Source organism: Salarias fasciatus, chromosome 4 (assembly GCF_902148845.1).
Source record: "Salarias fasciatus chromosome 4, fSalaFa1.1, whole genome shotgun sequence".
NCBI lineage: Eukaryota > Metazoa > Chordata > Actinopteri > Blenniiformes > Blenniidae > Salarias > Salarias fasciatus.
The window spans coordinates 8,609,939-8,637,423 of NC_043748.1; the positions used below are offsets into that span (position 1 = coordinate 8,609,939).

Consider the following 27,485-nt stretch of genomic DNA (forward strand, 5'->3'; position numbering starts at 1 on the left):
ATGTGCACCAAATGAAATGCCAGAAATGCAACTTCTGGAGTTTTCCTCAGCCCCCACCCACCCACACACACACACACACACACACACACACACACACACACACACACACACACAAAATACAATATTAGATAAATACAATATTGCAGATTTACTATATATGTATTGACATCAGTAACATCACTGTGATGAGTATTCCTACAATGTGAAGATTAACAGTAACAAGATGACTTACATCTGTCTGCACATTAAGATACTTAAAGGAAAAATAAAGAAATAGGATACTGATGAATGACTATTCAATAACTATAATGACATGATTGATTACTAAAGAAATTCAGTGTGTTGACAGCGTAGAACAGATAAATCTTCCTGTTGGACCACTACATTATTCCTTCACAGTATTCAAATTTCCATGAACTGTCTCTAATTATAATATTAGTTCTGTAGTAAAGCCGACCTTAAACTAGTGTACAGCGACACCAGCTGGTCATTAAAGGATCACACACCTTCCCTCATGTTTAACTGCATGGTTTAACTTCACCCAAACTGCTTGAAAAGCTCAAACTGTCTACAAGACAGCATTTCAGTTGTGTGGAGCTTCGTGCACAACAGCTTATATTAAAAGAGATCACTTGGTTTTTCTCTCAGATCTCATCATGCTGGCGAGGTAAATTGGCTTACGGAGGAAATAAACTTCAAATTATTTGCTGTTCCCCTGCTTAAAGATCAGATTGAATTTATTTCACATTCACAGATTGCTCAACTATTTTTCAGTCAAATTAATGATTTATTTTTTCCACATTTAGAATGAAAAAGCAGTTTTTTTTTTCATTTAGCTGCTTCGTGTTATACTGATTTGATTAAAAGTGACAATAAAGAGGCAGATTTGATCTCAGAGCCTCTCAGCTGATCTTCACTATCAGTTTATGACTGACTGATCACTGCTGTGAGCTTTACTGTCCTTCATGTTAGTCCACAGCGAAGAAACGTGGGAACCACTACTGATGTTGTTTTGTGGAACTGTGTTATAAATAACAACACAACAGGCTGCATATTAAATATGGACATAGAGAAGAGATGCACTGGGCTGTGTTTATGTTGAAGGAAAGAATCTGATTCCGAATGTAAAGTACAAAATGTGTCCTTTGGATTCATTCTCATGCTGAGTTCAGAAATGTCTGAATTACATTAGAGTAATGACCACAGGTGTGTGTAGAAAGTTATAGATACTCGCATGAGAGTAATCATTATTGGGTAGTTGTATTTGATTTTTTGTGTCTGGAATTTTACTTATATTTAAATAATTTACAGTTTGTACCTTTAAATCCATAAATGCAACTGTGTAGAGACAATTTGTTTTAATATTTTGTACAATTCTGGAGTCACTAAGTTTATATTTTTGGTAAGGAAAATATTTCTTTATAGTTATGTATATGTCCAAAACAATCTGTACTTTTACTTCATTGTTCCTTTAAGAAAAGCATAGTAGAAAACACCAATCATAACACTGTGGTTTTTTTTTTTGTTTTTTTTTTTTTTTTTGTATTCTTGCGTGAAGCATTTTTTATCTCAGTGTTTTCCAGGAGCAAATAAACAAAGCCGCTATCTCTGCATAGTCTGACAAGTTTGGACTTTTCCATCTGCCCGTTTCTCCTGAGGCTGGAGCCAATCCAGCTGACTGGAAAAGATAAAACGACATTTTATCAATCCCCGTTATTATTATTATTATTATTATTATTATTATTATTATTATTATTATTATTATTATTATTATTATTATTATTATTTATTAACTAATTCCACGCGGGGGAATATATAGGATCTCCTCCTGCCTGCAGCAGCTGCAGGGACCAGCGGTATGTATATAAATGCCTTCAGACTGAGAATGTTTTCTCTTTGGGGGAGGTGTGTGTGTGTGTGTGTGTGTTAAAGTGTGTGTGTTCCAGTGTTGTACACAGTGCAGTGTTGAGCACAGTGTTCTGGCTCCACACAGTAAAGTCACCCCGCAGTGTTATTCTAGTGCTCCCGCCCCCGGTTTGCCCCCCTCCCGGCTCGGTCCTGCCCCCCCCCTGGGTCCGTCCGGCCCCTCCGGTCCCCCCATTGGCTCAGCGGCAGAAACCCAAACCTCTCCTTCGCTCCTTCACTTCTCCTCGGCGTGGCGTCGGAGGAGTTCCGTCCTCATGAACAAACGTGGACTCAACTTGTCAAAACTCTCCCGGACTCTGTTCTCGCCTCTTTTCGCCCCAGAACTGTGAACACTTTCGGAGAGAGGGCTGGTCAGACCGCAGGACCCCGAAGCTCTGCTCCTCTGTGGGACTCTGCTGCCAGCATGGTATGTCCTCCTCTCTCCGCTATCTTTATTATGTCTTAACTCTGCTCTCTCCCACCGTGAAAAGCAAAAGTTACTACTAACTGTGTGGTTTACCGGAGATTGACTCCTTTGTCAGTGACTTAGCCAGTCATGAGTGGGCTTTAAGTTTGCTTTTCTCTGGGTAATCCCCTCCTGTACACCATAGATTTACTGTATGCATTTTGTCCACATACAAATACCGACGCTGTTTAATATGTAAGTTAAATATATGTTTGAAAACCACAACAACTGTCAAGACCTGATGGGTGCATCTTGGAAGTAAACAATAGAATAAACTTAAACATGAAAAAAAAAGAAGTAAAGAGCATTTCTTTGCATTTCCCACAAATGATATATTAGTGGAGGAAATGTGTTTTTTGAAGGAAAAGGGGGTTCTGGGCCCCCCTCCCCTGAGACTTCTAAGAAGTGTAGTGTTTGACAGGCAGCTGCTGAGGTTATGCAATGCTATAAGTTGAGTTGACATGTGTGAGGGAGTGAGAGAGGGGTGCATGGAAATGCTAGTGTTTAATGTACCTGTGCAGGGTGGAGGCGCCTTCTCCATTCATGATGTGCATGCTGGGAAAGTTTCCCTGAGGGTGAGATGAACACATTAGAGTGAAATCTCCTCTGGCTTAATGACTGTTAGATTATGTAATGAAACAGTTACTATAGCCTTCCTCCTGCAGCAGATCGGAGGTGTATGTGTGAGCTGTTGTTGTGGCTGCACATGTGCTTCCAGACCAGAATGAGTCTGATGCTTTGAAAAAGGTCACAATCGTCTCTGCAGCAGATAGAACGACTCTTTTAAATGAGACGCAGCAGGTTTGATTCCTCTGCTGGTTTTGTTATCTGAGCTTCATCTTATAGCAGCTGGTTTGATTTGGACTGCTGCCAAGATAATGACCTGATTTTCTCCTTTAATATCTTTTAACTCTTTTTTTTTTAACACACATTAGAAAGAAATACACTCTGTATGCTGTATTAATACATTAATAAAACACTGTACAGTGAGGATGACTCCACAAACTTTAGAATGGTTTTATGACCCTGACCTTCCTGCAGCACTGTCAGTGTGTCACTCTCACTGTTCACTGAGGACTGACGTGTGGCTGCTTGTTTTCCAACTAGATCCAGAGATAGACTCCAACTGACCAGCGCGCGTGTGTGTGTGTGTGTGTGTGTGTGTCTGTGTGTCTGTGACTCTGTGTGTGTGTGTTTGTGTGTGTGTTTAAAGGGGGTAGGGAGCATATGGAGTGTGAAGATAATTTGGGGCCAGCCAAGTATAGAAGAAGGGACAGGAATTCATGAGGTTCTTAGAAAGAAAAGACTCTGACGAGTCACTAAACTGAAGAATGGGAATTTTGCAATTAAACAATAAATAATAATAATAATAATAATAATAATAATAATAATAATAATAATAATAATAATAATAATAATAATATACTGTTTGCAAACCATTGTTTGCAAAACTACAACATGCACAAATCGAATTTGCCGTAGACCTGAGTTAAACTCTCCGTGCGCGCCCATGTGCCTTCACGCCGTCGGTTCCCACTGCCTTCGCACTTCAGCACCCACCCACAACATGAACCAATGTAAACCTAACACCTCCCGGTGGAGTCTCCCTCACGCCTCCACCCACACGCCACCGAATGGCAGCGGCCCGTCCCGTGTCCCCTCCTCTCTATTTGTGTGTGCGTATTTTGGTTGCTGCCTCACGCTGCCCTTGCACAGGGCGGCGTGTTGGCGTTTCTGAAATCACCTGCCCGGTCTGGCTGTGTGTCTTCAGCAGCCTTGTCCCTTTTCTGGGTCAGAGGACTCCTGTACTTTTCCATTCTCACCAGCTGATAGCACGACGAGCCGTTTCTTGAAGCCAGTTTTTTATGACTTTTGTAATCACCTTCTAGCACTACTTGGTTTGGCCTGGAGTAACTGATAGTTTGGGGAATGATGACCCCCATGTGCCCCGAATAATATCCTTCAATAATCACGTGGTCGCTTCCTAACTCCTGCACAGTCACGGCTTAAACATGAAGGTGACCACGCTCCTGCAGTGTGGCTTTAAAAGCTTCAGTGAGATCACCTCTTCTAAAAATACAGTTTCGTCAACCTATTATTAATGTATATCTTAATGTGTTTTTGCATCTGTTACATTGTTTCGTCTTCATCTGGGATGCAGAAATTGTGTCTGAACATAAAACATTCACCTCATCGCTCATTCATGCTCTTTTCAAGCCTCTGTATCATCTGATATAAATAAAGCAAGTTTTACAAATGAGCTCAATGCGGTTTCTGCCTTGTAAACAATAAACTTCAGTTTATTGCTCATAAAATTTAACACCCCGCTTGTTGTGTTTATGAGGAGACGGAGAAGTCTTCTCTGGACTTCATGGAGGACAGAGGCTGGCTGGCAGAAAGCCAGTCTGAAGCTCAGCTCACGGCGGCGGCGGGGCCCGACGGGGACGAGGCCGTCGACGACGACCGGCCGGCGTGGGACTCCAAGATCCAGTACGTCCTGGCTCAAGTGGGCTTCAGCGTGGGCTTAGGAAACGTGTGGCGGTTCCCCTACCTGTGCCACCAGAATGGAGGCGGTGAGTCGTTCAGGAGCTCTGTTGGTAACTTTCTGACCTTTGTATGACAAAACACTGCCACAATAACTGATGCAAATTTGGACTTTCTGTTTTAAAACGCTCCTTCCTTCCTGTCTTCCTTCCAGGGGCCTTCATGCTGCTGTATGTTTTCCTTTTGGTGGTTGTGGGGGTTCCTCTGTTTTTCATGGAGCTGGCAGCCGGCCAGAGCATTCGGCAGGGCAGCATCGGCGTATGGAAGCACATTTCCCCGAAGCTGGCAGGGATCGGCTACTCCAGCTGCCTGGTGAGGATCTTCATTTCTTCCCACGCTTTCTTTTTTTTCCCCCTTTCTCTCGCTCTGTCTGGGTTTTGACTGGAATTGCACCAAACACAAGAGCAGGAATCTATCTTTCAGCGTTAAAGATGGATGTTTGCACTCGCGTGTGATTGTGTTTGCAGATTTATTTCCACTCGAAGCTGCTCTGTGTTGGACTTCAGGGCCGTTTCAACATCGTGGCCATGTTGTAACTTGAGAGAGGCAGCACGCTGTACGGCTCTGCACTTTCAGTTTGTTGCATAACGGTTTTCTCTGCAGACGGGACGATGCGGAGCGGTCAGGAACTTTCTGTGTGCAAACAGAGCGCACGCTTGTACCGGTGCTCTTTATATAAATGTGTTTGTTTTTTGAAGGTCCCCTGGCTGGACCAGTGTAATTAATCATCACAGAGACATTTAAAGCAGTCGTTTGCTTCACAAAGACCTGTTTGAGTTTTGCACAGGGAACACAAACTCTTCCATACACTCTTAGAATGCTTTTTATTTTGTTTTTTTGTACTCCAGGTCTGCTTCTATGTGGGTCTTTACTACAATGTGATCATTGCCTGGAGCTTGTTCTACATGGGCAATTCGTTTCAGTATCCGCTGCCGTGGGAGCATTGTCCAACAGACGTAACCACCAACGACACAGGTAGCCTCAAGAACGTGAATAAAATAAGGCATCGCATCGATCCGAGCCTTTATTTAACGTTTTCTGTATTTCACAGTGAAAGAATGTGCGAAAAGCTCGCCGACGTCGTACTTCTGGTTTCGGAAAGCGCTCGACATCACAAACTCCATCCAAGAATCCGGAGAGTTCAACCCCATCATGACGGGATGCTTGCTGGCCGCCTGGGCCATCGTCTCCTTGGCGATGATCAAAGGCATCAAGTCTTCTGCGAGGGTGAGCGAATCAATGGAACCATCTGGGAGAGGCTGTAGTTTCAGTTAAATTCAGCTTTATTTATAAAGCACCAATTACAACATGGTCCTTTCTAGACACTTTTACAAAGACTTGAATCTTTATGAATAGCTTGTATTAACACGTTTGGACTGGAGTTCAGCTGTCACAAAGGTTAAAAAAAAGTGCTGAAAACTCTGATAATTCACATGTTTTACACCCTGAAATATTGTGTAACAACTCAAGCTGGAATTCTCTCTGAGTTGGCTTTATGGTCACAGAGGATTTAGCATCGTAGAGGAATGTCTGTACACGTACATTTAAGCCCCAAAAATATTTAAAGCTTAAATATTAATGTTCATTGACGAGTATGATTCAGCCCTCAGTGGATATTCCTCAGGTCGGTTATGCTGTGTTGAGTTTCTAATGAGACAAAACCAGCCGACAATAAGACACTTTTAATGAAATTAATTGAGTAATAAACACATTTGATCTATTTCCCCTGACTTACAAAAATGAAAATTACACAGAATATCAAGATTTCTTTTTTAAAGTTAAAACCACAGTATGGCAGCATTATTAATTTATTAAGCTCTCGAAGAGAAAATAGCAGGTTAATATTATTACACACCGCAGGTGTTGGAAGCTACTTTGTTGAGTTTATTTACTTGAACTCTCCGCTGGAAAGCAACTGAGCCAATTCCCTCAAAAATGCTGCGCCACACAAAGCGGACTGTGTTTCTTTTTCCAGGTGATGTACTTCTCCTCGGTTTTTCCCTACGTGGTGCTGTTTATTTTCCTCATCAGAGGCCTGATGCTGGACGGCGCCATGGAAGGAATCACATACATGTTTTACCCCAAAGTAAGCACAGATCCTATTGTTAGCTGTAAGTGTTTTCAAATATAAATTTAGTACGTTAATTTGCTTTAATAATTTTGTGGATTTTGAACTAACAGGACTTTTATTTTGTGGCGTTTTCCAGCTTGAGATCTGGGGGAGCGTGCAGGTGTGGCGCCAGGCCGCCACCCAGGTGTTTTTCGCGCTGGGATTGGGGTACGGCTCCGTGATCGCCTATTCCTCCTACAACCCGGTCCACAACAACTGCCACCGCGACGCGCTGATGGTCTCCTGCATCAACTTCATGACGTCCGTGCTGGCCTCGCTGGTGGTTTTCGTCGTGCTGGGTTTCCGCGCCAAGAACATCGCACTGACCTGCGTGGCTGAGTACAGACCAATGTTTTTTTTTTTTTTTTCTCCACATTATTGTTTAATTTTACAGATAATGGTAGTGTTAAAAGTTTCTCTTTTAAAGATTTTGTGGTCTTTCAGAAATCTCCACGTGTTGAACACGATGGCATCGCATGAAGTTGAGCAGCACTGGTGGCCTTGGTTCAACATGTCGGACGCGAGCTCGGTGTCTATAGCCGAGTACAGGGAGTGGTACAGTCGCTACAGCTCCATGGTGGGGCCCAAAGTCACCGACTGCAGCCTGGAGGAGGAGATGAACAAGGTACCAAGACACAACAGCCACAGATTCCAACAATAAACAGCTGACTTTATAACTGTGAATGGAGGGAAGATTACAGAAAACAGTGAAGACTGAAATCATAATCCAACAGAGTAAAATCAATCTTGATTCGAGATATTAGTGGTGTTGTAGCCAGAAAAGAGGAATGTAATGTAAATATATTTTATTTGTCCTGTGTTGAGCTCGTTTTGTTGCAACTGCGTTCTGTATTTCAAGAAGCTGTTAAATTCAGACAGAAATAGCCTCTGTGGGGTTTTTCTGTGGAAAATATGAGGACATGACAGTGGCTACCTGAAAAGAAAGACTCCAGTGTTTGAATGATAACAGCATGCAGGCAGAGCGCTGATGTTCCCAGGACTCCTGAGGTTTCTGGGAGGTAGGAGGAGGTACAGTATAGGAAAAACATACGTGTCACTGTATCTGGCTGATCCACAGGCCCGCTGCGAAGCAAGTGGAAACTATAGAATTAAAGGATTAAAGAAACAAAGAGGTGCAGAAGTTCATGTGTTTTTTTTTTAACTGATATGCCTGAACGTTACAAATAATTTTTTTAAAGAATGAGGCTTCCGACCAAAAATCAGTGTCCATATCGGCGATACTTTCCAACCACATAGTTTAAACCTCGTCGTTTTCTGTTCCCGTGCAGGGCGTTGAAGGGACGGGCCTGGCGTTCATAGCCTTCACGGAGGTGATGGCCCTCTTCCCCGCCAGCCCCTTCTGGTCGGCGCTGTTTTTCCTAATGCTGCTCAACCTGGGCCTCAGCACCATGTTTGGGACCATGCAAGGAATCCTCACACCTCTCATGGACAATTTTAGCCTCCTGGGGCGCCATCGGACCCTGCTCACGGGTAACAGATACACGTTGACATGTGTTCAAATATTTCATGTCAACTAGTTGAAGATCACTCTATCTGTTGAACATGTAGAATTTCATACAGATTTGATGTGAATTATTTCTTTTATGAAAGAGTAAAAGTTGTATCATATCAGATAAACTCATTTTCTAACATTACCTACACTCTTTTTTGTTTTTTCAGTGTCCAGCTGTGCCTTGGGGTTTGTTATTGGTCTGTTGTTCACGCAGCGCTCCGGAAACTACTTCGTGACAATGTTTGACGACTACTCTGCAACACTGCCGCTGATCATTGTCGTCATTTTTGAGACTGTCAGTGTGTCCTGGGTGTATGGAACAGAGCGGTGAGAAACTGTCAAAACGTCTTATTAATGTGTTATTATGAAAAGATTCACCTTCTGGACTTATTATTTTCTACAAATGCAGCTTCATGGATGATATTGAAGTCATGCTCAAGTGGCGCCCTCCAGCGGTGTATAAGTACCTGTGGAAGTATGTGTGTGTGCTGGCCATGGTGGGGCTTCTGGCTGCCAGTCTGCTGCGGATGGTCTTCAAAGGGCCCACATACACCGCCTGGAATCAGACCACAGTGAGTTCCTGCGCTTCGTTTCTATTGGTCAGCTCGGAATTTAGACTCAGAAAACCTGCATGCAAAGCAGGAAATGGACAACTTTACTTGTAAAGCACTTTTCAGACAATTCTAAGTGTAGCTCGTTACCAAACATAACATTCAGAGTGGAATCTAAGTTTCACAGCACTTTGAATTGCAAAGCAACATGGATGCTTCCTGGAAAGCCTTTTGAGCTTGAAATAAAAAACATTACACAAATACATGTTACAACTATTATGAAATTTCAACCTGGATATCTTCAGGTTTTTCAGTTTAGATTGATGTGTTTCAGCTTTCCGAGGCAGGCTTCACTGTCTTTCTAAATCAGAAACGCGACAGATAGCTAGAAATAAAAGGACGGGGACTCTGAAAACTGTTATGTAAGTATTGGGAGCAGATGGAAGAGACAATAGTCTTTCAGACTGTTTTTCACAGATTAAAATTTGCCTGTTAGAGTTTGCAGCTTTTAGCTCAGACTGCTGACATTTGAACAGTCGGTGCTCTTCTCTTTAAACCGATCACATTCAAGAAATGCTTAACCTATCAAATATGAGACATGAGGACGACACATCTGATCTGATTGATCAGGATTAATGTGAAAGGTTGTGAGTCTTCCTCTCTCTCTCTCTCTCTCTCTCGCTCCTCCAGGCCTCTGAGATGACCCTGGAGTACCCCGGCTGGGCCCTGGCCATGATCGTCATGCTCATCGTCTTCGCCAGCCTGCCGGTGCCGGTCGGCTACGTCCACTCGGTGCTGAAGAGCCGCGGCGCCCGCGACACGCCGTCCCCCGACGGGGCGGGCCTGGAGTCCCACCGTGAGATGTACGTGAAGTGCAGCTCCGTGGAGCCGCTGGACTCCGGCTCCCGCCAGGCCGCCTCCGAGGAGGACGCCGTTCATCCCAGGACTGCTTTCCTGTCGGTGGGCAACGAGCACTACCGGCTGCTGCCGCAGCAGGAGGACGACGACGACGACGACGAGGAAGATCAGGACACGGGATTGTGAACTGTAGGAGACTGAAGTTCACCATCAGGACAAATCAGACAGTTTTTATCGTTGTTCTTTGAGAGAACGAGAGGCTGAATTAGACGTTCAGCAAACTCTGAACTCTTGACAAACCAAAGATATCACCAGATTACTGTCTTTATGGAACATTACCAGGCAAACACAACTTCTTATACCTCCCTCCTCGTATCGAAGAACCTTCCCTTTGCGAAGAACAATTAAATAATCTCATTTCTAGACAAAGAAATTAAAAAAATTGTTTCACCAAAACAGATTTTATGGAAGATGCGAAACTGACCAGCAACCACAGGTCAAACCTTTTTAGATTCATTAGTGGATGATGTTTTATTAAATGATGCAGCAGACAAAATTTACTCCACATTGACTTTTTTTTTTTTTAATCAATATGATAAATGTGGATTTGCATGAAAACATTCTACCTGAGAAACTGTGATGTGTTTGCATTCATGTGTTTGTGTGTGACTGAAATTTTATGTTGTAAAATAAGAAAAATGTTCATGTTGTAGTGAAATAGCTTTATTTTATATTTGTATAGTTTCACTTTATGAGACAGCAATGTTTGACATGTTATCGAAAATTGTCAAGCTTAAAAATATTCTACTGTACTGAATAAATCTTTACACAATAAACTCCACTGACTACTCAATATACTAAGAAAAAAAATCATTATCAATCATTGAGGAGGACAATGATGTGGTTTTCTGAAGAGGGACAGTCCAGATCCCCGCTTCATATCCACATGTACGGTTGAATGTTTCATGTTTAACACTCTTGTTTGTTTCGTGCACAGTCAAATATCACTATATTTTAAATGTGTTGATCTGTTTGGCAGAGAAAAAGGAAAACAATGGAAAGTTACTTTATGACTGAATTCATCTTGAAAACGTTTAACAGCATTCAGGAAATACAAAGCTATTTGAAATAAGTCACTGAGAATCTGCATCAATGATATTAAATAATGGAATTGAGCAGATCTCTGGTAATCTTTGTGGGGACCACTGATTGAGCTCCTGCACACACATTTCCATTTGATTGTCCCACAATTGTATTAATTTTCCTCCAATGTAATCACCGAGATGTGAGAGAACACAGTTTACAGATAAAGTTCAATCGGATAAAAATATGAATTTCAACCTAAGAAAACAGTAAACTTTGGGATTCACCAAGATCATTCAAAAAGAGACAGTTTTGTAAAGACGGTTCCCCCTAGTTTTTTCCTTGGAGGAGCTCTTAAAGAAAATCTGCAGACCTCCTCTCAGACCTCTGAAATGCTGAACGCCATGAAATGAGTTTTGAAAAACAAATCAACAGCTCGTTCAACAGGTCTAAATTTGAGTCGAGAGGAGTCGAACAGCAGCACAGGGTTGATTTTTAAATGACCCTGTAAAATTTGGAACAAATTATCTTTCTAACATTCATTTCATAACAGGAAAATGTGCCAAACTAAAGAAGTGCAAGGTTGTCAGGTGAGTCCTGAACACTTTCTGTGTTATTTTTCACCTCTGATACAAACTCAGTCGATTGTACGTGAGAGAGAGAGAGAGAGAGAGAGAGAGGGAGAGAGAGGGAGAGAGACAGAGAGAGAGAGAGACAGAGAGAGAGAGAGCGCAGTGCGCGTTCAGGCAGGACGGGAGGGCGCACGGGACAGCGGCACACCGGCCGGGTCAAGGAGCGGCAAGGATGGAGATCCGACCAGACAGGTTTAAGGCGGCCGCGGCCAAAACTCTGGGGAAAATTAACAGGTACCCTCCTTTTCCACATATCCTCTGACTCCACCTCTGACTTGTGCCAGGTTCTTCTTTTTTTTTTTACGCGCGGGACGCGGCAGTGTGCGGAGTAGCGGGCTTCTCTCCTCCTCACACACCCCCGGTCCTCCATCTGATAACTTGATAAAAGATGAAAAGAAAAAAAGTTTCGCTCTGCGTTGATTTTTTTTTTAGCAGAGGAGTAACGACAACTGTTGGTTTGGACCCTGAAGTGAGACGGTCCGGCTTTACGCACCGCGCGGCGGACAGAAAGCCCACCTGCGTGAAAACGCGCTTTGTGGAGGAAATGTTTAGTTTTTATTTCACGCTTGGCTCTTTGCAGGCAGCAGTCATATTATAGCCAGCGAATACTGCTGTAAAAAAGGAATAAATAAATAAGAAGGAGGGAGATGTGTGGTCGTGTCGTTGTAGTTGTCCTGAAGGCGCTGAATTCACCAGGTGTGGTTGTTTCTTTTCTTTTTTTTATTTTAAGAAGAAGCCCTGCTTTGCTTTATATTTGCTTGGTAACTTGTTTTTGTGAGATTTTGGCCCAGCTCGAAGTGGCGTTGTAGAAGAAAGTGGTTACATAATGCTTCCGTGCGTTATTGGCACGACTTGGCTGGACGAGCGCGAGGCAGATGGAACCAAATCTATCTATCTATCTATCTATCTATCTATCTATCTATCTATCTATCTATCTGTCTATCTATCTATCTATCTATCTATCTATCTATCTATCATAAGAACAAAAGGCTAATTTTGCAAATCGTAGAGTATAGCGATTTTAATTTAATTTAACTTATTATTAAAATAATTACTTATTTGCAGGATTCATTCATTCATTCATTCATTCATTCTATTTGCATGATTTTAGAACATTTTTAGTGATGTACCCCGGGATTTAAGGCCATAAAACTGACCAAGTCAGACAAGCTTTTAAAAACTTTTTTGGTTTTAAACAGTTGATTGATTTAATTTATTGTAAGAGCAAAAGAAATCTTACAAATCATCCAAAAGTGGCTAAACTTGGTTTTTGAGAAATTTCTAGATAAAATTGCTTCATAAATGATCATTTTGTTTGATTGCTACCTGCAGCAACTAATAGAATACTTTCCAGCATGTGTCGCTTTTACTTATATAATACACAGACATTTATAATGCATGTGTTCTGCAGATATTTCAAAGTGACATCCGTCCCTGCAGTCCTTCCTGAGGTGTACACGTGGATTCATTTTGATATTAATACAAAAATTGCAACACAGAAAAATTGTGCTTCGTTTAATTTTATTTAACCATTTTTCAGTCAAACAGAGAGATTACAGACACCGATAAAACCTCATGTAATAACCATTGCTTCAAGCTTTCGCTCTCTCAGGATTTGAGGTAGCAACCAAACATATAAATCCCGTCCTGAAATAGCCTGTTTTTCAGTCCAGCTGTCGAGCCATACAAATCCCTAAACTCTCCCCTCCCACTCTCTCCATCCCATCCCATGTCACTTCCTCCGGCCGCTGCCTCCTCCTCCTCCTCCTCCTCCTCCTCCTCCTCCTCCTCCTCCTCCTCCTCCTCTTCCTCCTTCTCCTTCATCCTCCATCCATTCAGACATAAGCACGGGCAACTTTCAGCTTATGGGGGTCTCCCAGATTACCAGACATGCAAATCTCAGTCTCTGTCTGACTTGCTGGTCCTGAGCCGTGTACGCACACGGCCACTGATGCAGCGAGCGCCATGACGCGTTGGACCGGATTCAGATTGGTTTTAGTGGGCGTTTCCTGAGCTTAGCAAGTGACCTCTGGTTCTCTGTGGCGGTCCTCCTGTTCGGTTCTCTCAATGCAAAGAAGAGGAGATCACTGGGTTTGAAGCCATACAGAAATATGCGTCTTGAGGGATGCATGTGCGTGTTTAGGAAGGCGTGCACGTGTGAATACGTTGAATGTGTAACGCCGGGGCATCCCCGCACTGCGTAACTCAATGGGCCTGCCTGTGCGCAATCTCACCGCCTCACAGACAGAACCGTGATCCCTCCCGATGAAAGCAGCCACGAGTTCATCTATTATTTAAGCATTTTCTCCAACAGAATGCATCTCCTGCTTCTATATTAAACTCCACTAGCTAAGCATAAACTTCAGCACTGTAAGGTCAAGTGCACTCTGCAACTACAGTTTTCAAAGGAATGCCAAACAGTCACATGCACACGTGTGTGTTGTTGTCCTCATGCCAGGCAGCAACTATCACGTTTCATGAGCTGTAATCACACAGAAATTGCAATGATGATTAGATAGAGAGGTTAAAAACACACCAACCTGATTTTGTTGAAATACTCTTAAATAAATTGACATTTTTCTGCATGTTCTTGATGGCTTCACCACACAGGAACAGCTTATGTTCCTTACACAGTATGCAATGCAAAAAAACAACAGGTAATCCATTTTCAATCCAGTTTATGTGCAGTGGAGTGAATTTTCAACTGCTTTTAACAATTTGTGAAGATGTGGTTAGATAAACGATGATTGAACAGAAATGCATTGAGGGATTACTGTTGACATGTTGGTATTTGATATTGTAAATAAATTAATATAACATTGATTGTTGCATTGCATCCATGTTCCTGATATTTCAGATGCCCAGGCAAATATCAGCTTTAGTCTTTACATGCATTTATCAGTGTATTAGTGCAATCACAGGCTTTATTGGAGACAAGTGGATTTCACATGTTTAGCTTAATCTTGACAACTGCACTAGCTGCTCTAGCAGAAATTGTCACTGCAGTCAGTTCTGATCACTTACAGGCTTTGAAAAGGCAACAAAATGATGCATTTGAAGCTCCTTTCATTGCTGTGCAGCACAATAGTTGCAAGTTGTGTGCAGGTTTGTGAGAATGTCTTCACAGAGGAGGCGGCCGCCATGGCTGAGCAGTTTGGAGAGTCAGCTGCAGGCGCCCAGCACGCCTGGTTATTGGCAGCCATGGTGTTAGTATCTGTGATGTCTGAACAATTCCAGCATTCAGTTTTTATTCCTGCCTTACTTGTTGGGCTTCAGTTTAAAAAGCAACACCACAAATGAGAAATTGTTCTTCAAATCTGAATTTCTTTCTTAACTGTGTGCAATCATTTTATTAATTTTTTTAACACGGCGTAAAGGCAGCGAGACGCCAGTCACAGGGTGATTGAGTGGTGCAATGTAAGCATTTAGATTATTAGTCTATGAAGGTCACACATGTGCATGTGTGTGAGTGTGTGTGTGCATGCATGCGCACAGGAGAGTGGAAAAAAAAATGGTGTGACAGGATGGGGAGGAGGGTGTCTCCCTGGGTGACACAGTCCCACCGAGACCCAATCTGTTCACTTCAGGGAGAAGGAGAGAGAATCAGAGAGAGACGGGGGGGAAACACCATCATCTAAACGACCGCATTTTCAGAATTCAAACCAAAATCTTTAAATCCGCAAAACCGCAAAATTTGAGACAGGAAGAGAAACGCTTCACATGCACCCGGCGGAGTTAAAGATCAATGCAGCACACACACGTGGACAAATAATGACCAGGGCGTCTGGTGTTATATAACATGTTAACTCCCTCGCCATCTCTCCCTTTCATCCTCATATGAGAGGATTACGCAGAATACTCGGTGAATTGGTGATTTTAATACGCGGCCCTGCAAAAATCCCGGGTCACCGGCCGGCACGTGAGAGCTGAACATTATCAGAGCTGACAAACGACGGCAGCCACAACACGGAGCTGTAAATTCACATTTATTCACAATTCAATAACAAATGTGAAAAAAAAACTGTAGTCTTATTCTGGAGGCTGTTCAAGTTTGATATTTTATGGTTGACTAGATGGTTGTTTAGTGTTTAGAAGGTTTGCAGTTGCTTTGAAAAATACTTCAGAGCTTTAATTATATTACTAGTTGTGTTTGGTGACAAAATATTGAGGGTTTGGATTTTATGTATATGAATCAATTCAATAGAAAGATCTCAAAGTGACCAATAAAAAAAATAAAAAGAGATCTTTAAATGTATCATATTTTCTGTAAAAATTAATCAACTTTATTCTTAAACGATTATTTGATAAACTGTGGACATGAATATTCTGATTGATCAGTGATGGAAATGAGGATATTCAGGAAATGGAAACTATTGTTGCCCGATGCTGACAGATGAAAAGACAGTATGGTGTTTGTGGAAGTTTTCTCGTCTCTTCCTGTTCTCGCCGTCACTGCTGTAGTTAGTAAATCGCATCTGCCGTCACTTTGTTTTCTTGTGTTTCTCTCTGTCCCCTTTTCTCTTAACCAGCGCAGACAGAAAAGCCTCCTCCTCAATGCCTCCTCGTGTGGGGTTAAAACAGCCCAGAGTTGATTATGTTCTTCAGAAATGTAATATAATTGAGTCAAATTGAATTGTAAGAAATCTGTGTGGTTTTGCTTCATGTGCTCAGGTGAACATTCCAGATCTGAGCCCAGTCCGTGGCGCGAGCCTCCACTGTTCCTGCTACTGTTGTAATTATGATACTTCAGAGAGCCCGGGGTCACGGGACTCCCGCCTGCTCGCCCTCTCTGCCTCATTAATCGTTGCCAGCTGAGGCCAATCAGGAGCTCCATCACCTGGCAGTGTTCACAGGCTCACATGAAGGCAACTTTTCATTTTTCTGTCTCATACCTCCACTCGCACAAAAAACACCTGCATGTTTTTACCAAACAGAGAGAAAAAAAAGAAGCTTTGACCATTACGTTAGAGTGAGTTCTTCCTAAATATTGAGTCAAATTCCTTCACTCGCTGTGTAAAACACCACGTTTGAGACTGGAGACCCTCGGTTACTCAGCTGTTTCCGTGCGCAGGGGGGGAAATTGCCCTTTCGTGTAAAGCGTTTGGTAATTAACAGTCCGTTTTGCTGTGGGCTAGCCTCGTTAGCTGGTAGCATATGTGTAGGTGTCAAGCTGCAATCTGTCTTGAGGTTTAATGAGGATCCTCCTGCAATCTTCCTCAACCGGCGCTGAGCTCCACTCACGGGGGGGCGAGTCAGCACATTTTGCTTGGCTCGGAGACGGCCGCAACGTGAGGGCGGCAAACTGAAAATAGACGCACGCTTCGATTTGGTTCACACGTGCTTCTAAGATCGCGCAAGATTACATGATTGGACTTAGATATACACTGATGGTGCATGTCTGAAGGCCATCATGGCTTCCATGTGTGTGTTCTGCAGGGATAAGACAGTCTGACGGTATCACTACCCATAGTAACCATTAGATGTTTGAAACATGAACTACCCGACGTCTTCCTGACGGGTTTGAGGAATCCGAGGCCTGCGTGAGTTCAACAGTGTGTCGTGATGGAGGGAGGAGCGGCGTTGCTGCAACACGCCCGGCGCTGGTCTGTCTGTCCATATTCATTTCCGGAAGTAAATCATTTTTGTAATCCTAATCTGAATGTTGTGACAGATTAAGAGTGAGTGAGTGAGAGAGAGAGGACCGCAGCCTCTCTAATCTCTTACAATTTCCCAAACCTTGCTTCACAAAGTATTACTTTTAACCCATCCATTGTGTTTTAGTTGATCATTAGAATATATCGTCGTCACCTTGAAATTAATTCATGCATAATTACATGCAAGCATGTAGGAAAATGTATTTTGCTGTATGGTTTGTGCATTAACTGATTGCATGGATGTATGAGGAGATTATGGAGTCCGATGTGTGGGAATGGGGGAGGGGGTGCAATCTGCAAGCAAACCTAAGAAATATACGGAGGGCGTGGAAGAGACAGAGCGCCATAAAACCAGATGCGGGATGCATAGATAGAGAGTGACAGATTTTGGTGTAAAAGCTAGTGTGAATTATTTATCTGACTCAAAAACACATCAATAATTAACCAGTGTCAGAGTCTTACTTGTCTCCTGTTAACAAAGCGTGAATAACTTATCTTTTAGTTCCGGCGTGCCGAGATACTCTTGCTTTGGGAACCTTTTGAGCGATAAATCTTTTCTCTCTTTTATTTATTTATTTTTTTTTTAAAAAAAAGGACTCGTTCTCACCACCTCTATCAAAAACCTTGCGATGATTGTACTCATTGCTGTGCATAATTCTCCAGCTCACTGACTAAGTGGATCAGCCCGGTGCAAAGAGGACTGCAGACACATGAGAGTGCTTTGTTGTGAATTCAAACATAATCAGAGACACAGAATCTAAATAAAACCCGTACAGTCAACCGTGTGGTAACATCTCACGTAATGTATATATCTGTGGCTACCAGGTATTCAGGTCTGCCGTCTGTGTGTTGCGTGTTTGTTCGTGGGTGGTGTTGTTGAGAGTGTGGAGTTTGTAATACACAGATGGCCGCTCGCCTGACTTCTCTGTTTGACTTCTCTGGAAAAAAAAGTGACTCTCAACGTGCCAGTTGACAAAAAAAAAAAGAAAAAAGAAAAAAATGGTTTCACACAAATTGAACAATAGTCCCGAAATACCAACAAATTCTGTTCTGCTCTGAGAAACACTGAGGACATAAGTGAGTAAATGAAAGTCTTTTTAGGCTGATTAAAGACAGTTCAGACAGAAAACTGGAATGAAGTAAGTGTGTTTCTCTGTACATCACCTGAAATATTGATTACACTTGCTCTCGACTTCTACTTTTCTGTAGAATGTCTTTTTTTTCCATTAATCGGACTTTTGTGCAGCGTGTTCATAGTGACACATTGCCTCACGCTACTTCTTCAGCTTGCCAGGGTCAGTTGTGTGGAATTGTGGGTGAGCTCCGGCTCTGCAGCGACCGTCTGTTTGGGCCGGGACGAGGGGACATTTGGAACCGCGTGGCAGCAGGTCCCGTGCGTCCTGAAGGAGTGGACGCTGGGGGAAAGTGCTGCCGTAGCTTCTCAGCTAGTGACAGCTGCTTCCACACACTGGGACGCTCTGAGTCAGACACCACCACAGGATGGTGCACGTTGTCTGCCCACAGGTGTGTGTGTGTTAGACAAAAACGGAAATGTATTTGCAGTAAAATGCTAAGCATAAAAGAGTTATAGTCTTGTCATATCCTTTAAATAACATAGTAATGTCCACAATTAATGTCATGCTGCATATGTTATGTTTCCTGGAGGTGAAGTGGTCAACAGTCCAACATCACATCAAGAAGATCTAGTTTTAATTCTTGGCTTGGAACAAAGTTTTCATCTTCTCACTGTGCTTTCATGGGTTTTTTTTCTTTTGTGATCTAAAGGAATCATAAATATGATTGCTGGTGGGAGAGGATGTATGTGTGATGGTCTCTGTGTGTGTGTGTGTGTGTGTGTGTGTGTGTGTGTGTGTGTGTGTGTGTGTGTGTGTGTGTGTGTATTTGCCCTGTGATGAAGTGACTTACTCTTTTGCCCCATGTCAGGTGTGATAGACTCTATACGTCGGTGCTTACAACCTTAAGTTCGGTGAAGACTACATAGTTGATCTGCGTTCCCAGCATGTCCATGTCCGACACTTTCTACCACATCTAGTAACCTAAACTGTCAAAGCCATATCACATAAACAGCTGTCTCATCCAGTACTTCGTGTGTATTAAGCTTGTTTTGGATTTGGCTGCTTAGACGTTTCATAAGATTTTGGATTCATGATAACTGGATTCACCACTGCTTCATCCATCGTCTTCACTGGAGCCCATCCCAGTCGAGTAACTCAAATTCAGGGTACATCCCAGTCATGTCACAGACACCTATGATTTCACTCCTTCATTCTCTTATCATCAATTTGCCTCAAAACTTGAATACTTTGAGAAAAAAACTCCACCTGAGAACACGCAAACCTCACAGACCTCGGGTGAGAGACAGAAAACACCTTGAACAGGTCATCCGTCGTCCCGTGATGGCGTAGGACCACTGAAGTGAGACAGACAATAACCCCGCTGCGCATTCGGTCACTAGCTGCCTAACATGCATGTCTCTGCATGGAGGAAGTGAGGCAGAGCACAGGGTGAAAACCCATGCGTGCAAAAGGAAATATGCAAACAAGTAAATATATAAATAACTACATCATCGAGTGGCTGCTCTCAGTTTAACAAAATCCTGTCTCAACTGCTGCCCTCCTGCTTCTCTTTCTCTTAGGCTGATTGAGAAGCGTCAGCCAAATGGAGAAACCATCGAACTGTCCGCAGAGGGCCGCCCCGAGCTGGTGGAGGAGAAGGAGCTGCCGGTGGTGGACTGCACCTGCTTCGGCATGCCGCGGCGGTACATCATCGCCATCCTGTCTGGCCTGGGATTCTGCATCTCTTTTGGGATCCGGTGCAACCTGGGCGTGGCCATCGTCAGCATGGTCAACGACCACACTGTTTACAAAGGCAACAAAGAAGTCCTCGTGGTAATTACTGTTACTTTTTTCATCTTTATTACTTTTCTCTGTTTTCAAATGAGCCGAGTCAAAGCTGCTTGTTTTCTCCTCTCCAGGCCGCTCAGTTCACCTGGGACCCTGAAACAGTGGGGATGATCCACGGCTCCTTCTTCTGGGGCTACATCGTCACTCAGATCCCGGGAGGCTTTATATGTCAGAAGTTTGCAGCCAACAGGTATATTTATAATCTGGACTATTGTTTGCTGTATGATTCATGGAAGTAAGATATGATCCAACTCGTGTGTTAGTCATCTAAATATTGTGCTACAGTTATTTATATTTTCTCTTTCTCTTTTGTGCGTTTTAGAGTATTTGGCTTTGCCATAGTGGCCACCTCCACGCTCAACATGCTGATTCCATCTGCCGCTCGCTGCCATTACAGCTGCGTCATCCTTGTCAGAATATGCCAGGGCCTCGTGGAGGTACGGCACATCCACGCGTGCAGATCTGCTCGCTGAACTTTGTGGTGAACTGTTCCTACATGGATGAGTGTGTCTCTCTCACTGTGTCGTGTCCGTTAGGGTGTATCATACCCGGCCTGCCATGGGATCTGGGCCAAGTGGGCTCCTCCTCTCGAGAGAAGTCGGTTAGCCACCACAGCTTTTTGTGGTAAAACATCTCACTGCCTCAAAACTTTCTGCATGAAAATGATTTTTCTCCCATGTTTAACAACCATAAAATATCATGCATGTTGATGATTTCATGTTCTTTGTGTCTGATACCTTCCAGGATCCTATGCGGGGGCAGTGGTGGCGATGCCTTTAGCTGGTGTACTGGTGCAATACACCGGCTGGCCTTCAGTGTTTTATGTCTATGGTTAGTACTGTCAGTGCTTCATTAACAAAGGAGACTTTTAACTCCAGTTTTTCAGTCAAAGTAGCTGCTGTTCCCAATCTGCCCACTGGAGGTCAGAGATTCCCAGGAAGTGTCAAAGGTTATTATGGCACAACTTCTAACTGAATAGCAGATGTCAGTCATGTCCAAAGCTGACTGAAGACCTACTTCAAGTCTAGGAACAGCATAAACATGAAACCTTCACTGTAAAATAAATGTGTCAAAAAGCTGCGGAAATCCTGAAACACTCACAGGTTGGATTCCACACATTTCTTCTGAATGTGAAAAAAGTGCAAAAAACACTTTCACATGATCAGACACCCACTCACGTTCATACTCACACCCTAATGGTGACGGATGGCTTGAAAAGTGTTCACACACCTTGGGAGGGATTCAGAGTTCAGTGTCCTCAAGAAAAATATGTAACGAGAACAGAGCTGTCAGTCTCTGGACACGAGGCTGGCACATCCTCTACTCACTGAGCCACAGCGGCTATTTTAACTTCTCTCTTTTAATTCCTCTACTCCTGTGTCTTGTTTCTCCCTCTTTTCCTCTCCCAGGCAGTTTTGGGATATTCTGGTATTTGTTCTGGATCCTGGTGTCATATGAGAGTCCTGCAGCTCATCCCACCATCACAGCAGAGGAGAGGAAATACATCGAAGACGCAATCGGGGAGTCTGCGACATTTCTTAATCCTCTCCACGTACGCAGCTACATGATGACTCTTCAGTTCCTAATCGATGTCAGTGGAGTCTGTGGAGTCTCACATTAGCAACTTATTTCTCTGATTGGCAGAAATTCAAAACCCCCTGGAGACACTTCTTCACCTCCATGCCGGTCTACGCCATTATCGTGGCCAACTTCTGCAGGAGCTGGACCTTCTACCTGCTGCTCATCAGCCAACCGGCTTACTTCGAAGAAGTCTTCGGGTTTGAAATCAGCAAGGTAAGATCTAACAGCATGTTCAGCTAGTTTGACGTCTTTTTGAACCATTAGCCTTAGTTTCTCTCCGTCATGTTCACTTCCCACTCGGTCACTTCCTCTTCCGTCTGGTCTTTCAGGTGGGATTGGTGTCAGCTCTGCCCCATCTGGTGATGACCATCATCGTGCCGATCGGAGGTCAGCTGGCCGACTACCTGAGAACCCACAACCTGATGTCCACCACCAACGTCAGGAAGCTGATGAACTGTGGCGGTGAGTCAGTCAGACATGGAGGAGTCGCAAACGCCCGGTGGAAGACAACGCGATGGCGGCAGCGAGAGAAGAAATAAAGGAAAATCAGTTTCGATACAGTTTGTCTTATTATGGCTCCTGGATTTTTATAATTTGAGGTTATTGGGACACAGATGCATAATTTTCATAACACCTTTTATCCAACTGCTTCATCTTGAGAGTGTGAAGTGCAGCAGCTGTGAGGATTACAGCTCCATCAATATTTTAGTGCTACTCAAAGGTCGCCACACTGTGTGAGCGTAAACAGGAGCATCAACTCTAACAGGGATCATATTCAGATGCTGTTGTCTGACAGTAAGCGATCTGATTGCTCAGAGAGACTTCAAAGTGTGTGAAGACATTTCAATGGTTTGTCTCTTTGAATGTGTCCCAGGTTTTGGAATGGAGGCCACGCTCCTGCTGGTGGTGGGATACTCTCACACTAAAGGAGTCGCCATTTCCTTCTTGGTTCTCGCTGTGGGATTCAGCGGTTTCGCTATCTCAGGCAAGTGATGTGATAAAAGAAACAAAGATGGAAACGCATGAACTGGGTGTAACAGTAGTGTGTCAATAAGCTAGACAAGAGGATCATTAGAACCCATCTCGGTTTCAATTTTACTTTGTTGTGAGACAATCCAGCCGTAATATCTCCTTCTTTGAAGATGTGTTGTTATTTCTTCTCTCCCTCAGGGTTTAATGTCAACCATTTGGATATCGCCCCCCGATACGCCAGTATACTGATGGGCATTTCAAACGGAGTGGGAACGTTGTCTGGAATGGTGTGTCCTCTCATCGTTGGAGCCATGACGAAACACAAGGTGACTCTTTCTCTTCAATCGACACCATGTAAAGTAGGAGGATAATGGAAAAGCATCCTTTGCGCTCACTGATGCAACTTTTCACATCATTTCAGACACGTGAGGAATGGCAAGGCGTCTTCCTTATAGCCTCGCTTGTCCATTACGGAGGAGTGGTTTTCTATGGTATGACTCTGACTTTGGAGTATTTAGTGAGGAATGCTTGAATAAAATGCATGTCGACTCACTTATCCTGCATTTTGCTCACCAGGAATCTTTGCATCAGGGGAAAAACAGCACTGGGCAGATATTGAAGATACCAGCGAGGAGAAGTGTGGGATAATTGATGAGGACGAACTGGCCAATGAGACAGAGGAGCTCTACCGAGGAGGAGGGCAATACGGGGCAATAAGTCAACCAGGAGCCGGTTCCAATGGAGGCGGGATGGGAGGAGGAGGAGGAGCTGGGGCAGGATGGGTAACAGACTGGGATAAGTCTGAGGAGTACGTGCAACCGCCTGGATACAACTCTTACATGTGTGAAGGAGGCGAAGAGAAGAAGCTGACATAGAAAATTAACAAATCATGAGTTTATAAAGAGTAAAGAAATGAGGAAGATTGTTTAGTAAAGGGATTGTAAGAGAGTCACAGCTGCACTGAATGGACCTGCTGCGTGCACTTATATTTATTATGTACATATCAAAAGAATGATTCATTCCATTGTGGGCGTGCAGTTGTGTGCAGGCAGGTGTCAGAGTGGTTCAAATACACAGAAACACATCCTATATTCATCCACAGAAACTTAAGTCATCTTGCAGACTTCCCTCCTGCTCTGCACTTGTTGTGTTTGGTCAGCAAGAGTTCTTTTTCCGTGTGTGTGTGTGTGTGTGTGTGTGTGTGTGTGTGTGTGTGTGTGTGTGTGCAAGTGCGCGTGCATGTGTGTGTATGTGTGGTGTTTTCTGCAGGTTTCTGCCGGTGCAGCAACACGCATTGCTGCATTGCATTGCACAGTATTTAAATTTCCATGTCCGTTTCATGCATTTGCTTTGAGTTTGTGCTCGGAAAAGCTATTCGAAGTCTGAACACATCGACAGTACAGATCATAAATGACATGTCAACACGATAAATTACACACGGCATGAAAGCTAATGTGTGTTTACGTGAGTGTATCCCCCTTCTGCAAAAACTTGGCGAGCCATAAGTGATGCAAGACAAGACCAGACATGACTTGACATCCTTAAAGTATGTGTTATTCAGCGCAAGCTTATTTGTATAAGACTTAACTTTCATGGAGAACTTACAAACTCAACAGACCAGGAAAAAGGTGCTGTATGTATTATTCTGCGTGTGTGTGTGTGTGTGTGTGTGCAGAGCTGTAAAACTTTTCGACAGAAAAAACTGCCTGCCGTGTCGAGCTGAACCTCACCTGGATCGGGCCTAACTAGGTTATGTCCAGCCAGGTTTATGGGTCACAGGGCACATATCACGATTATTCCTATGGCACTTACGATATTCCAGTGTGTGTGTGTGTGTGTGTGTGTGTGTGTGTGTGTGTGTGTGTGTTCGTTCCCATCAGAGAGGTGTCCCAGAATGACAAGCAGAGTGTGATTTTCGCTTTGCTGTTTCACTGTTCCACCAGTGTGGAACAATCGTTCCAATACTCCCAGACCCGACAGCTCAGACGTCTCTTTTTATGCCTTTTTCTGTTTCTGTGAGCTGGCTTTCCATTCATTCTCCTCTCTGTTTTCTCCGACTCTGGCTAAGTTGCGGCTGTTTCCACGTCTTTAGTCGGTCGTGTTTATGTCGATGGGCCAGAGCTTCAGAGACTTCCATGTGTATGTGCGTGTGAGACAGCAAGTGTGCTACTGTGATGGGTGCAGGTGCTGAAATGTTGTGCGGTGAGCGTGTTTTAATGAGCACAGTGGTGCAGTACCCCCGTCCCTCTCTTTCCTTTTACACACAAACACACACAGGGTGCTAATTGAATGCAAGCACAGTCAAGTGCACTGTACGCCGTGTGCAAAGTGAACTGTGACACATAAATGTCGCGGTTTTAGCAGCGAGGGGCTTCCAAAGCGCAGACGAGTGAGATTTGAAGAACTTTGATCAAGAAAGTGGGGCTACAGTGACAACCAGTGGCATCAGCGCTTCTGGTCTCCTTTGAATCCGGCGTCCGGTCCGTCCTTGTGCACACGCAGCGAGGTGATGGCGCGCCTCAGCAGAGAGCAGACCAGCAGTCCCATTCAGGAGAGGCGCTGTGTTTCTGTGCATGCCTGCACAACAGACAGACATGAAGCAGCATGCTACATGCACACACTTACACACACGCACACACTTACACACACACACACACACACACACACACACACACACACAACTCCTGCATCAAGCATGTTCTCATGCTGGCACACAGTGTTTTCTTGATTTATTATTTAAAGTACATTTATGGGTGGGCCTGTTTATGGCACATTTGTGGGAAGAAATACTGGATTGTCAAAAAAAAGTATGTTTTTTGAATAAAATCTGAGTTAAAATGTGATGTTGTATCAATGCATAACTTGAAAAACTGAAGAAGGCGAACTGCAATTTTCTTTTGAGTGAATCAAACTGAAAGAGATGAATGATTATTCCTGTGAACAGTTTATTTTTTAAGTGTTGTATCAGTGTATATTTAATCAAGTTTCTTCTTCTTTCGTCTGTTCCAATGTTGTCTTCCTCTTGACTAAACGTGTGGTGGGAATCCATGTAAAAAAGCATTCAAAGAAAATGATCATTTTAAAAATGCAAAAATGTGAAAAATATTTCATGTATAAAAAAAATGTACATGTGAGATAACCTTGTGTAAAATAAAATCCAAGGAATTTTAGATCATGTCATTATTTGAACACAGTCCTGCCGTGAGGTGGTCTCACCTAAAACATCATGACACATTAAATGAGTGTTGGGTCTTTTTTCTTTAACATCGTGAGAGCAATGTCGGTTCTTTGTCTTTCTCTCGGGACAGATGGATGCAGGATTATCTCTGTGATTTTAGGCAAAGATTAGATAGGAGAGCAGATGCACTCAGTGGGAGAGTGAGGGAGAAACGTGGACGTCACAGACAAGGGAAGTGAGGATGATGGACCAGAGGGAGGGGCATGGAGCCTGGTGTGTGTGTGTGTATGTGTGTACGTGTGTAGTGCTATAATGGAGAAGCGTACACATTTTTCAATGAACAGTGCATCTTCCAACTAGCAATATAGATGATGTATGATGTCTGCGTACCCTCAATACTACAAATTTCACAGAAACACCAAGCAGGGATCTGAACCGAAGACAATTTTGCTATGAGGTTAAAGCATTCACCACTGCTCCACTGTGACACCCTGGTACATGATGTATCCACTAAGACTTAGTGCGATAGAGTTTCACATAAGATGATTAGCTCGTTCATCAAACGGTGTTTCTGTAGGGGTTAAAAAATAAAGCTGTTCTGAATTTGATTCAGTTAATCTAATCTAATCTCGTTTTACTGTTAGACTTCAGCATTGAAATGAATACGAAATCTACCTGCGGCTTCAATTACAACGAGATATGAGAGAGCACTGCATAAAATAAAACATAGAACTGTTTGGAACTGCACAGCCAGAGAATAGTTTACTGATTTAACACATTTTTCCCTTCCTCATCTTGTAGTTTTCCTCTTCCATGCTTCTATACCACTTTGTTAGGTTCAGGGTTGAGGACTGGTTGGGGATGATCCCAGATGATCGGTGATTCGATCATCAGTCAGTCGCAGGGCAAATACAGAGAGGCACTTACTTTATGCCAATAGGCAATATAAAGTCACCGGTTAACAGCACATGCAGGCTTTTGGAAAACTGGAAGGAAACCAGCGGACCTGTCACCTGAGACAACCCTACACAGGAAGAACATGGAAACTGTGCAGAAAGGCCCTGGATTTGAACCCTGAGGGCAATACGATAGTGCTTAGCAATAGACAATTTGATAATTTCATGATCAAAATAAATTAAGATTGTAACTTTAAAAAAACTTGACTCAAGTATAAAAAATAAAATAGAAAATGGGAACATGCACAAAAGGAAATTATTTACAATTTGTGAGAAAACAAATAAAGAATTGTGAAATCTACTTTTTTGATTAGACGTCTTCATCCTATTGACTTCAAACCGGTCAGTAATGCAATAGTGTGGCCCTATTGGATATAAAAGTCAGCATTGGTCTGCCTAGGTCACAGAACAATAGGAAAGAGATGAAGAGATCAAGAAAATCAGATTTTATTACAGTTGTCCTTTGACTTACTGACTATTTTCTTTAATCATATTGAAGATTAGGTTAAAAATGACCATTTTAGCAATGATACTAACTACATAAAAACACCAAGGAAA

The 27,485-nt window shown here is 43.2% G+C and overlaps 2 protein-coding genes and 1 long non-coding RNA gene across 4 annotated transcripts; 2 read left to right on the plus strand and 1 right to left on the minus strand.

Moving 5' to 3' along the window:
• The first annotated feature begins 2,168 nt into the window (after nt 1-2,168).
• On the plus strand, nt 2,169-10,772 carry slc6a16a (solute carrier family 6 member 16a). 2 transcript variants are annotated; one of them, XM_030089995.1, is made up of 12 exons: nt 2,169-2,332; nt 4,716-4,944; nt 5,070-5,227; nt 5,764-5,890; nt 5,967-6,142; nt 6,891-7,001; nt 7,123-7,364; nt 7,470-7,650; nt 8,315-8,516; nt 8,706-8,865; nt 8,948-9,110; nt 9,780-10,772. In XM_030089995.1, the coding sequence occupies exons 1-12, from the start codon at nt 2,330-2,332 to the stop codon at nt 10,131-10,133; spliced, it is 2,106 nt and encodes a 701-aa protein (XP_029945855.1). In that variant the 5' UTR covers nt 2,169-2,329; the 3' UTR covers nt 10,134-10,772. The 2 variants fall into 2 exon arrangements, with proteins under 2 accessions (XP_029945855.1, XP_029945856.1); XM_030089996.1 differs by having other exon boundaries at nt 4,719-4,944.
• Nucleotides 10,773-11,772: 1,000 nt separating this feature from the next.
• On the plus strand, nt 11,773-23,691 carry slc17a7a (solute carrier family 17 member 7a). Its single transcript, XM_030089821.1, has 13 exons — nt 11,773-11,896; nt 19,973-20,225; nt 20,312-20,430; nt 20,563-20,677; nt 20,777-20,864; nt 20,985-21,071; nt 21,650-21,792; nt 21,885-22,034; nt 22,151-22,283; nt 22,696-22,806; nt 22,992-23,119; nt 23,215-23,284; nt 23,370-23,691. The coding sequence occupies exons 1-13, from the start codon at nt 11,835-11,837 to the stop codon at nt 23,666-23,668; spliced, it is 1,758 nt and encodes a 585-aa protein (XP_029945681.1). The 5' UTR covers nt 11,773-11,834; the 3' UTR covers nt 23,669-23,691.
• Nucleotides 21,275-25,808, minus strand: LOC115387207 (uncharacterized). Its single transcript, XR_003931349.1, has 3 exons — nt 25,425-25,808; nt 22,047-22,057; nt 21,275-21,288 (listed from the first exon to the last, which is right to left on the minus strand). It is a non-coding gene; the product is annotated as an uncharacterized LOC115387207 (long non-coding RNA).
• Nucleotides 25,809-27,485: the final 1,677 nt, after the last annotated feature.

Coding starts and splice junctions, on each gene's coding strand:
- slc6a16a (XM_030089995.1), top strand. Junction 7,651..8,314: donor TGGAGGAGGAGATGAACAAG/GTACCAAGACAC, acceptor GTTCCCGTGCAG/GGCGTTGAAGGGACGGGCCT. Junction 9,111..9,779: donor CCGCCTGGAATCAGACCACA/GTGAGTTCCTGC, acceptor TCGCTCCTCCAG/GCCTCTGAGATGACCCTGGA.
- slc17a7a (XM_030089821.1), top strand. CDS start 11,835: ATGGAGATCCGACCAGACAGGTTTAAGGCGGCCGCGGCCAAAACTCTG. Junction 22,035..22,150: donor TCGGGTTTGAAATCAGCAAG/GTAAGATCTAAC, acceptor CTGGTCTTTCAG/GTGGGATTGGTGTCAGCTCT. Junction 22,284..22,695: donor GAAGCTGATGAACTGTGGCG/GTGAGTCAGTCA, acceptor AATGTGTCCCAG/GTTTTGGAATGGAGGCCACG.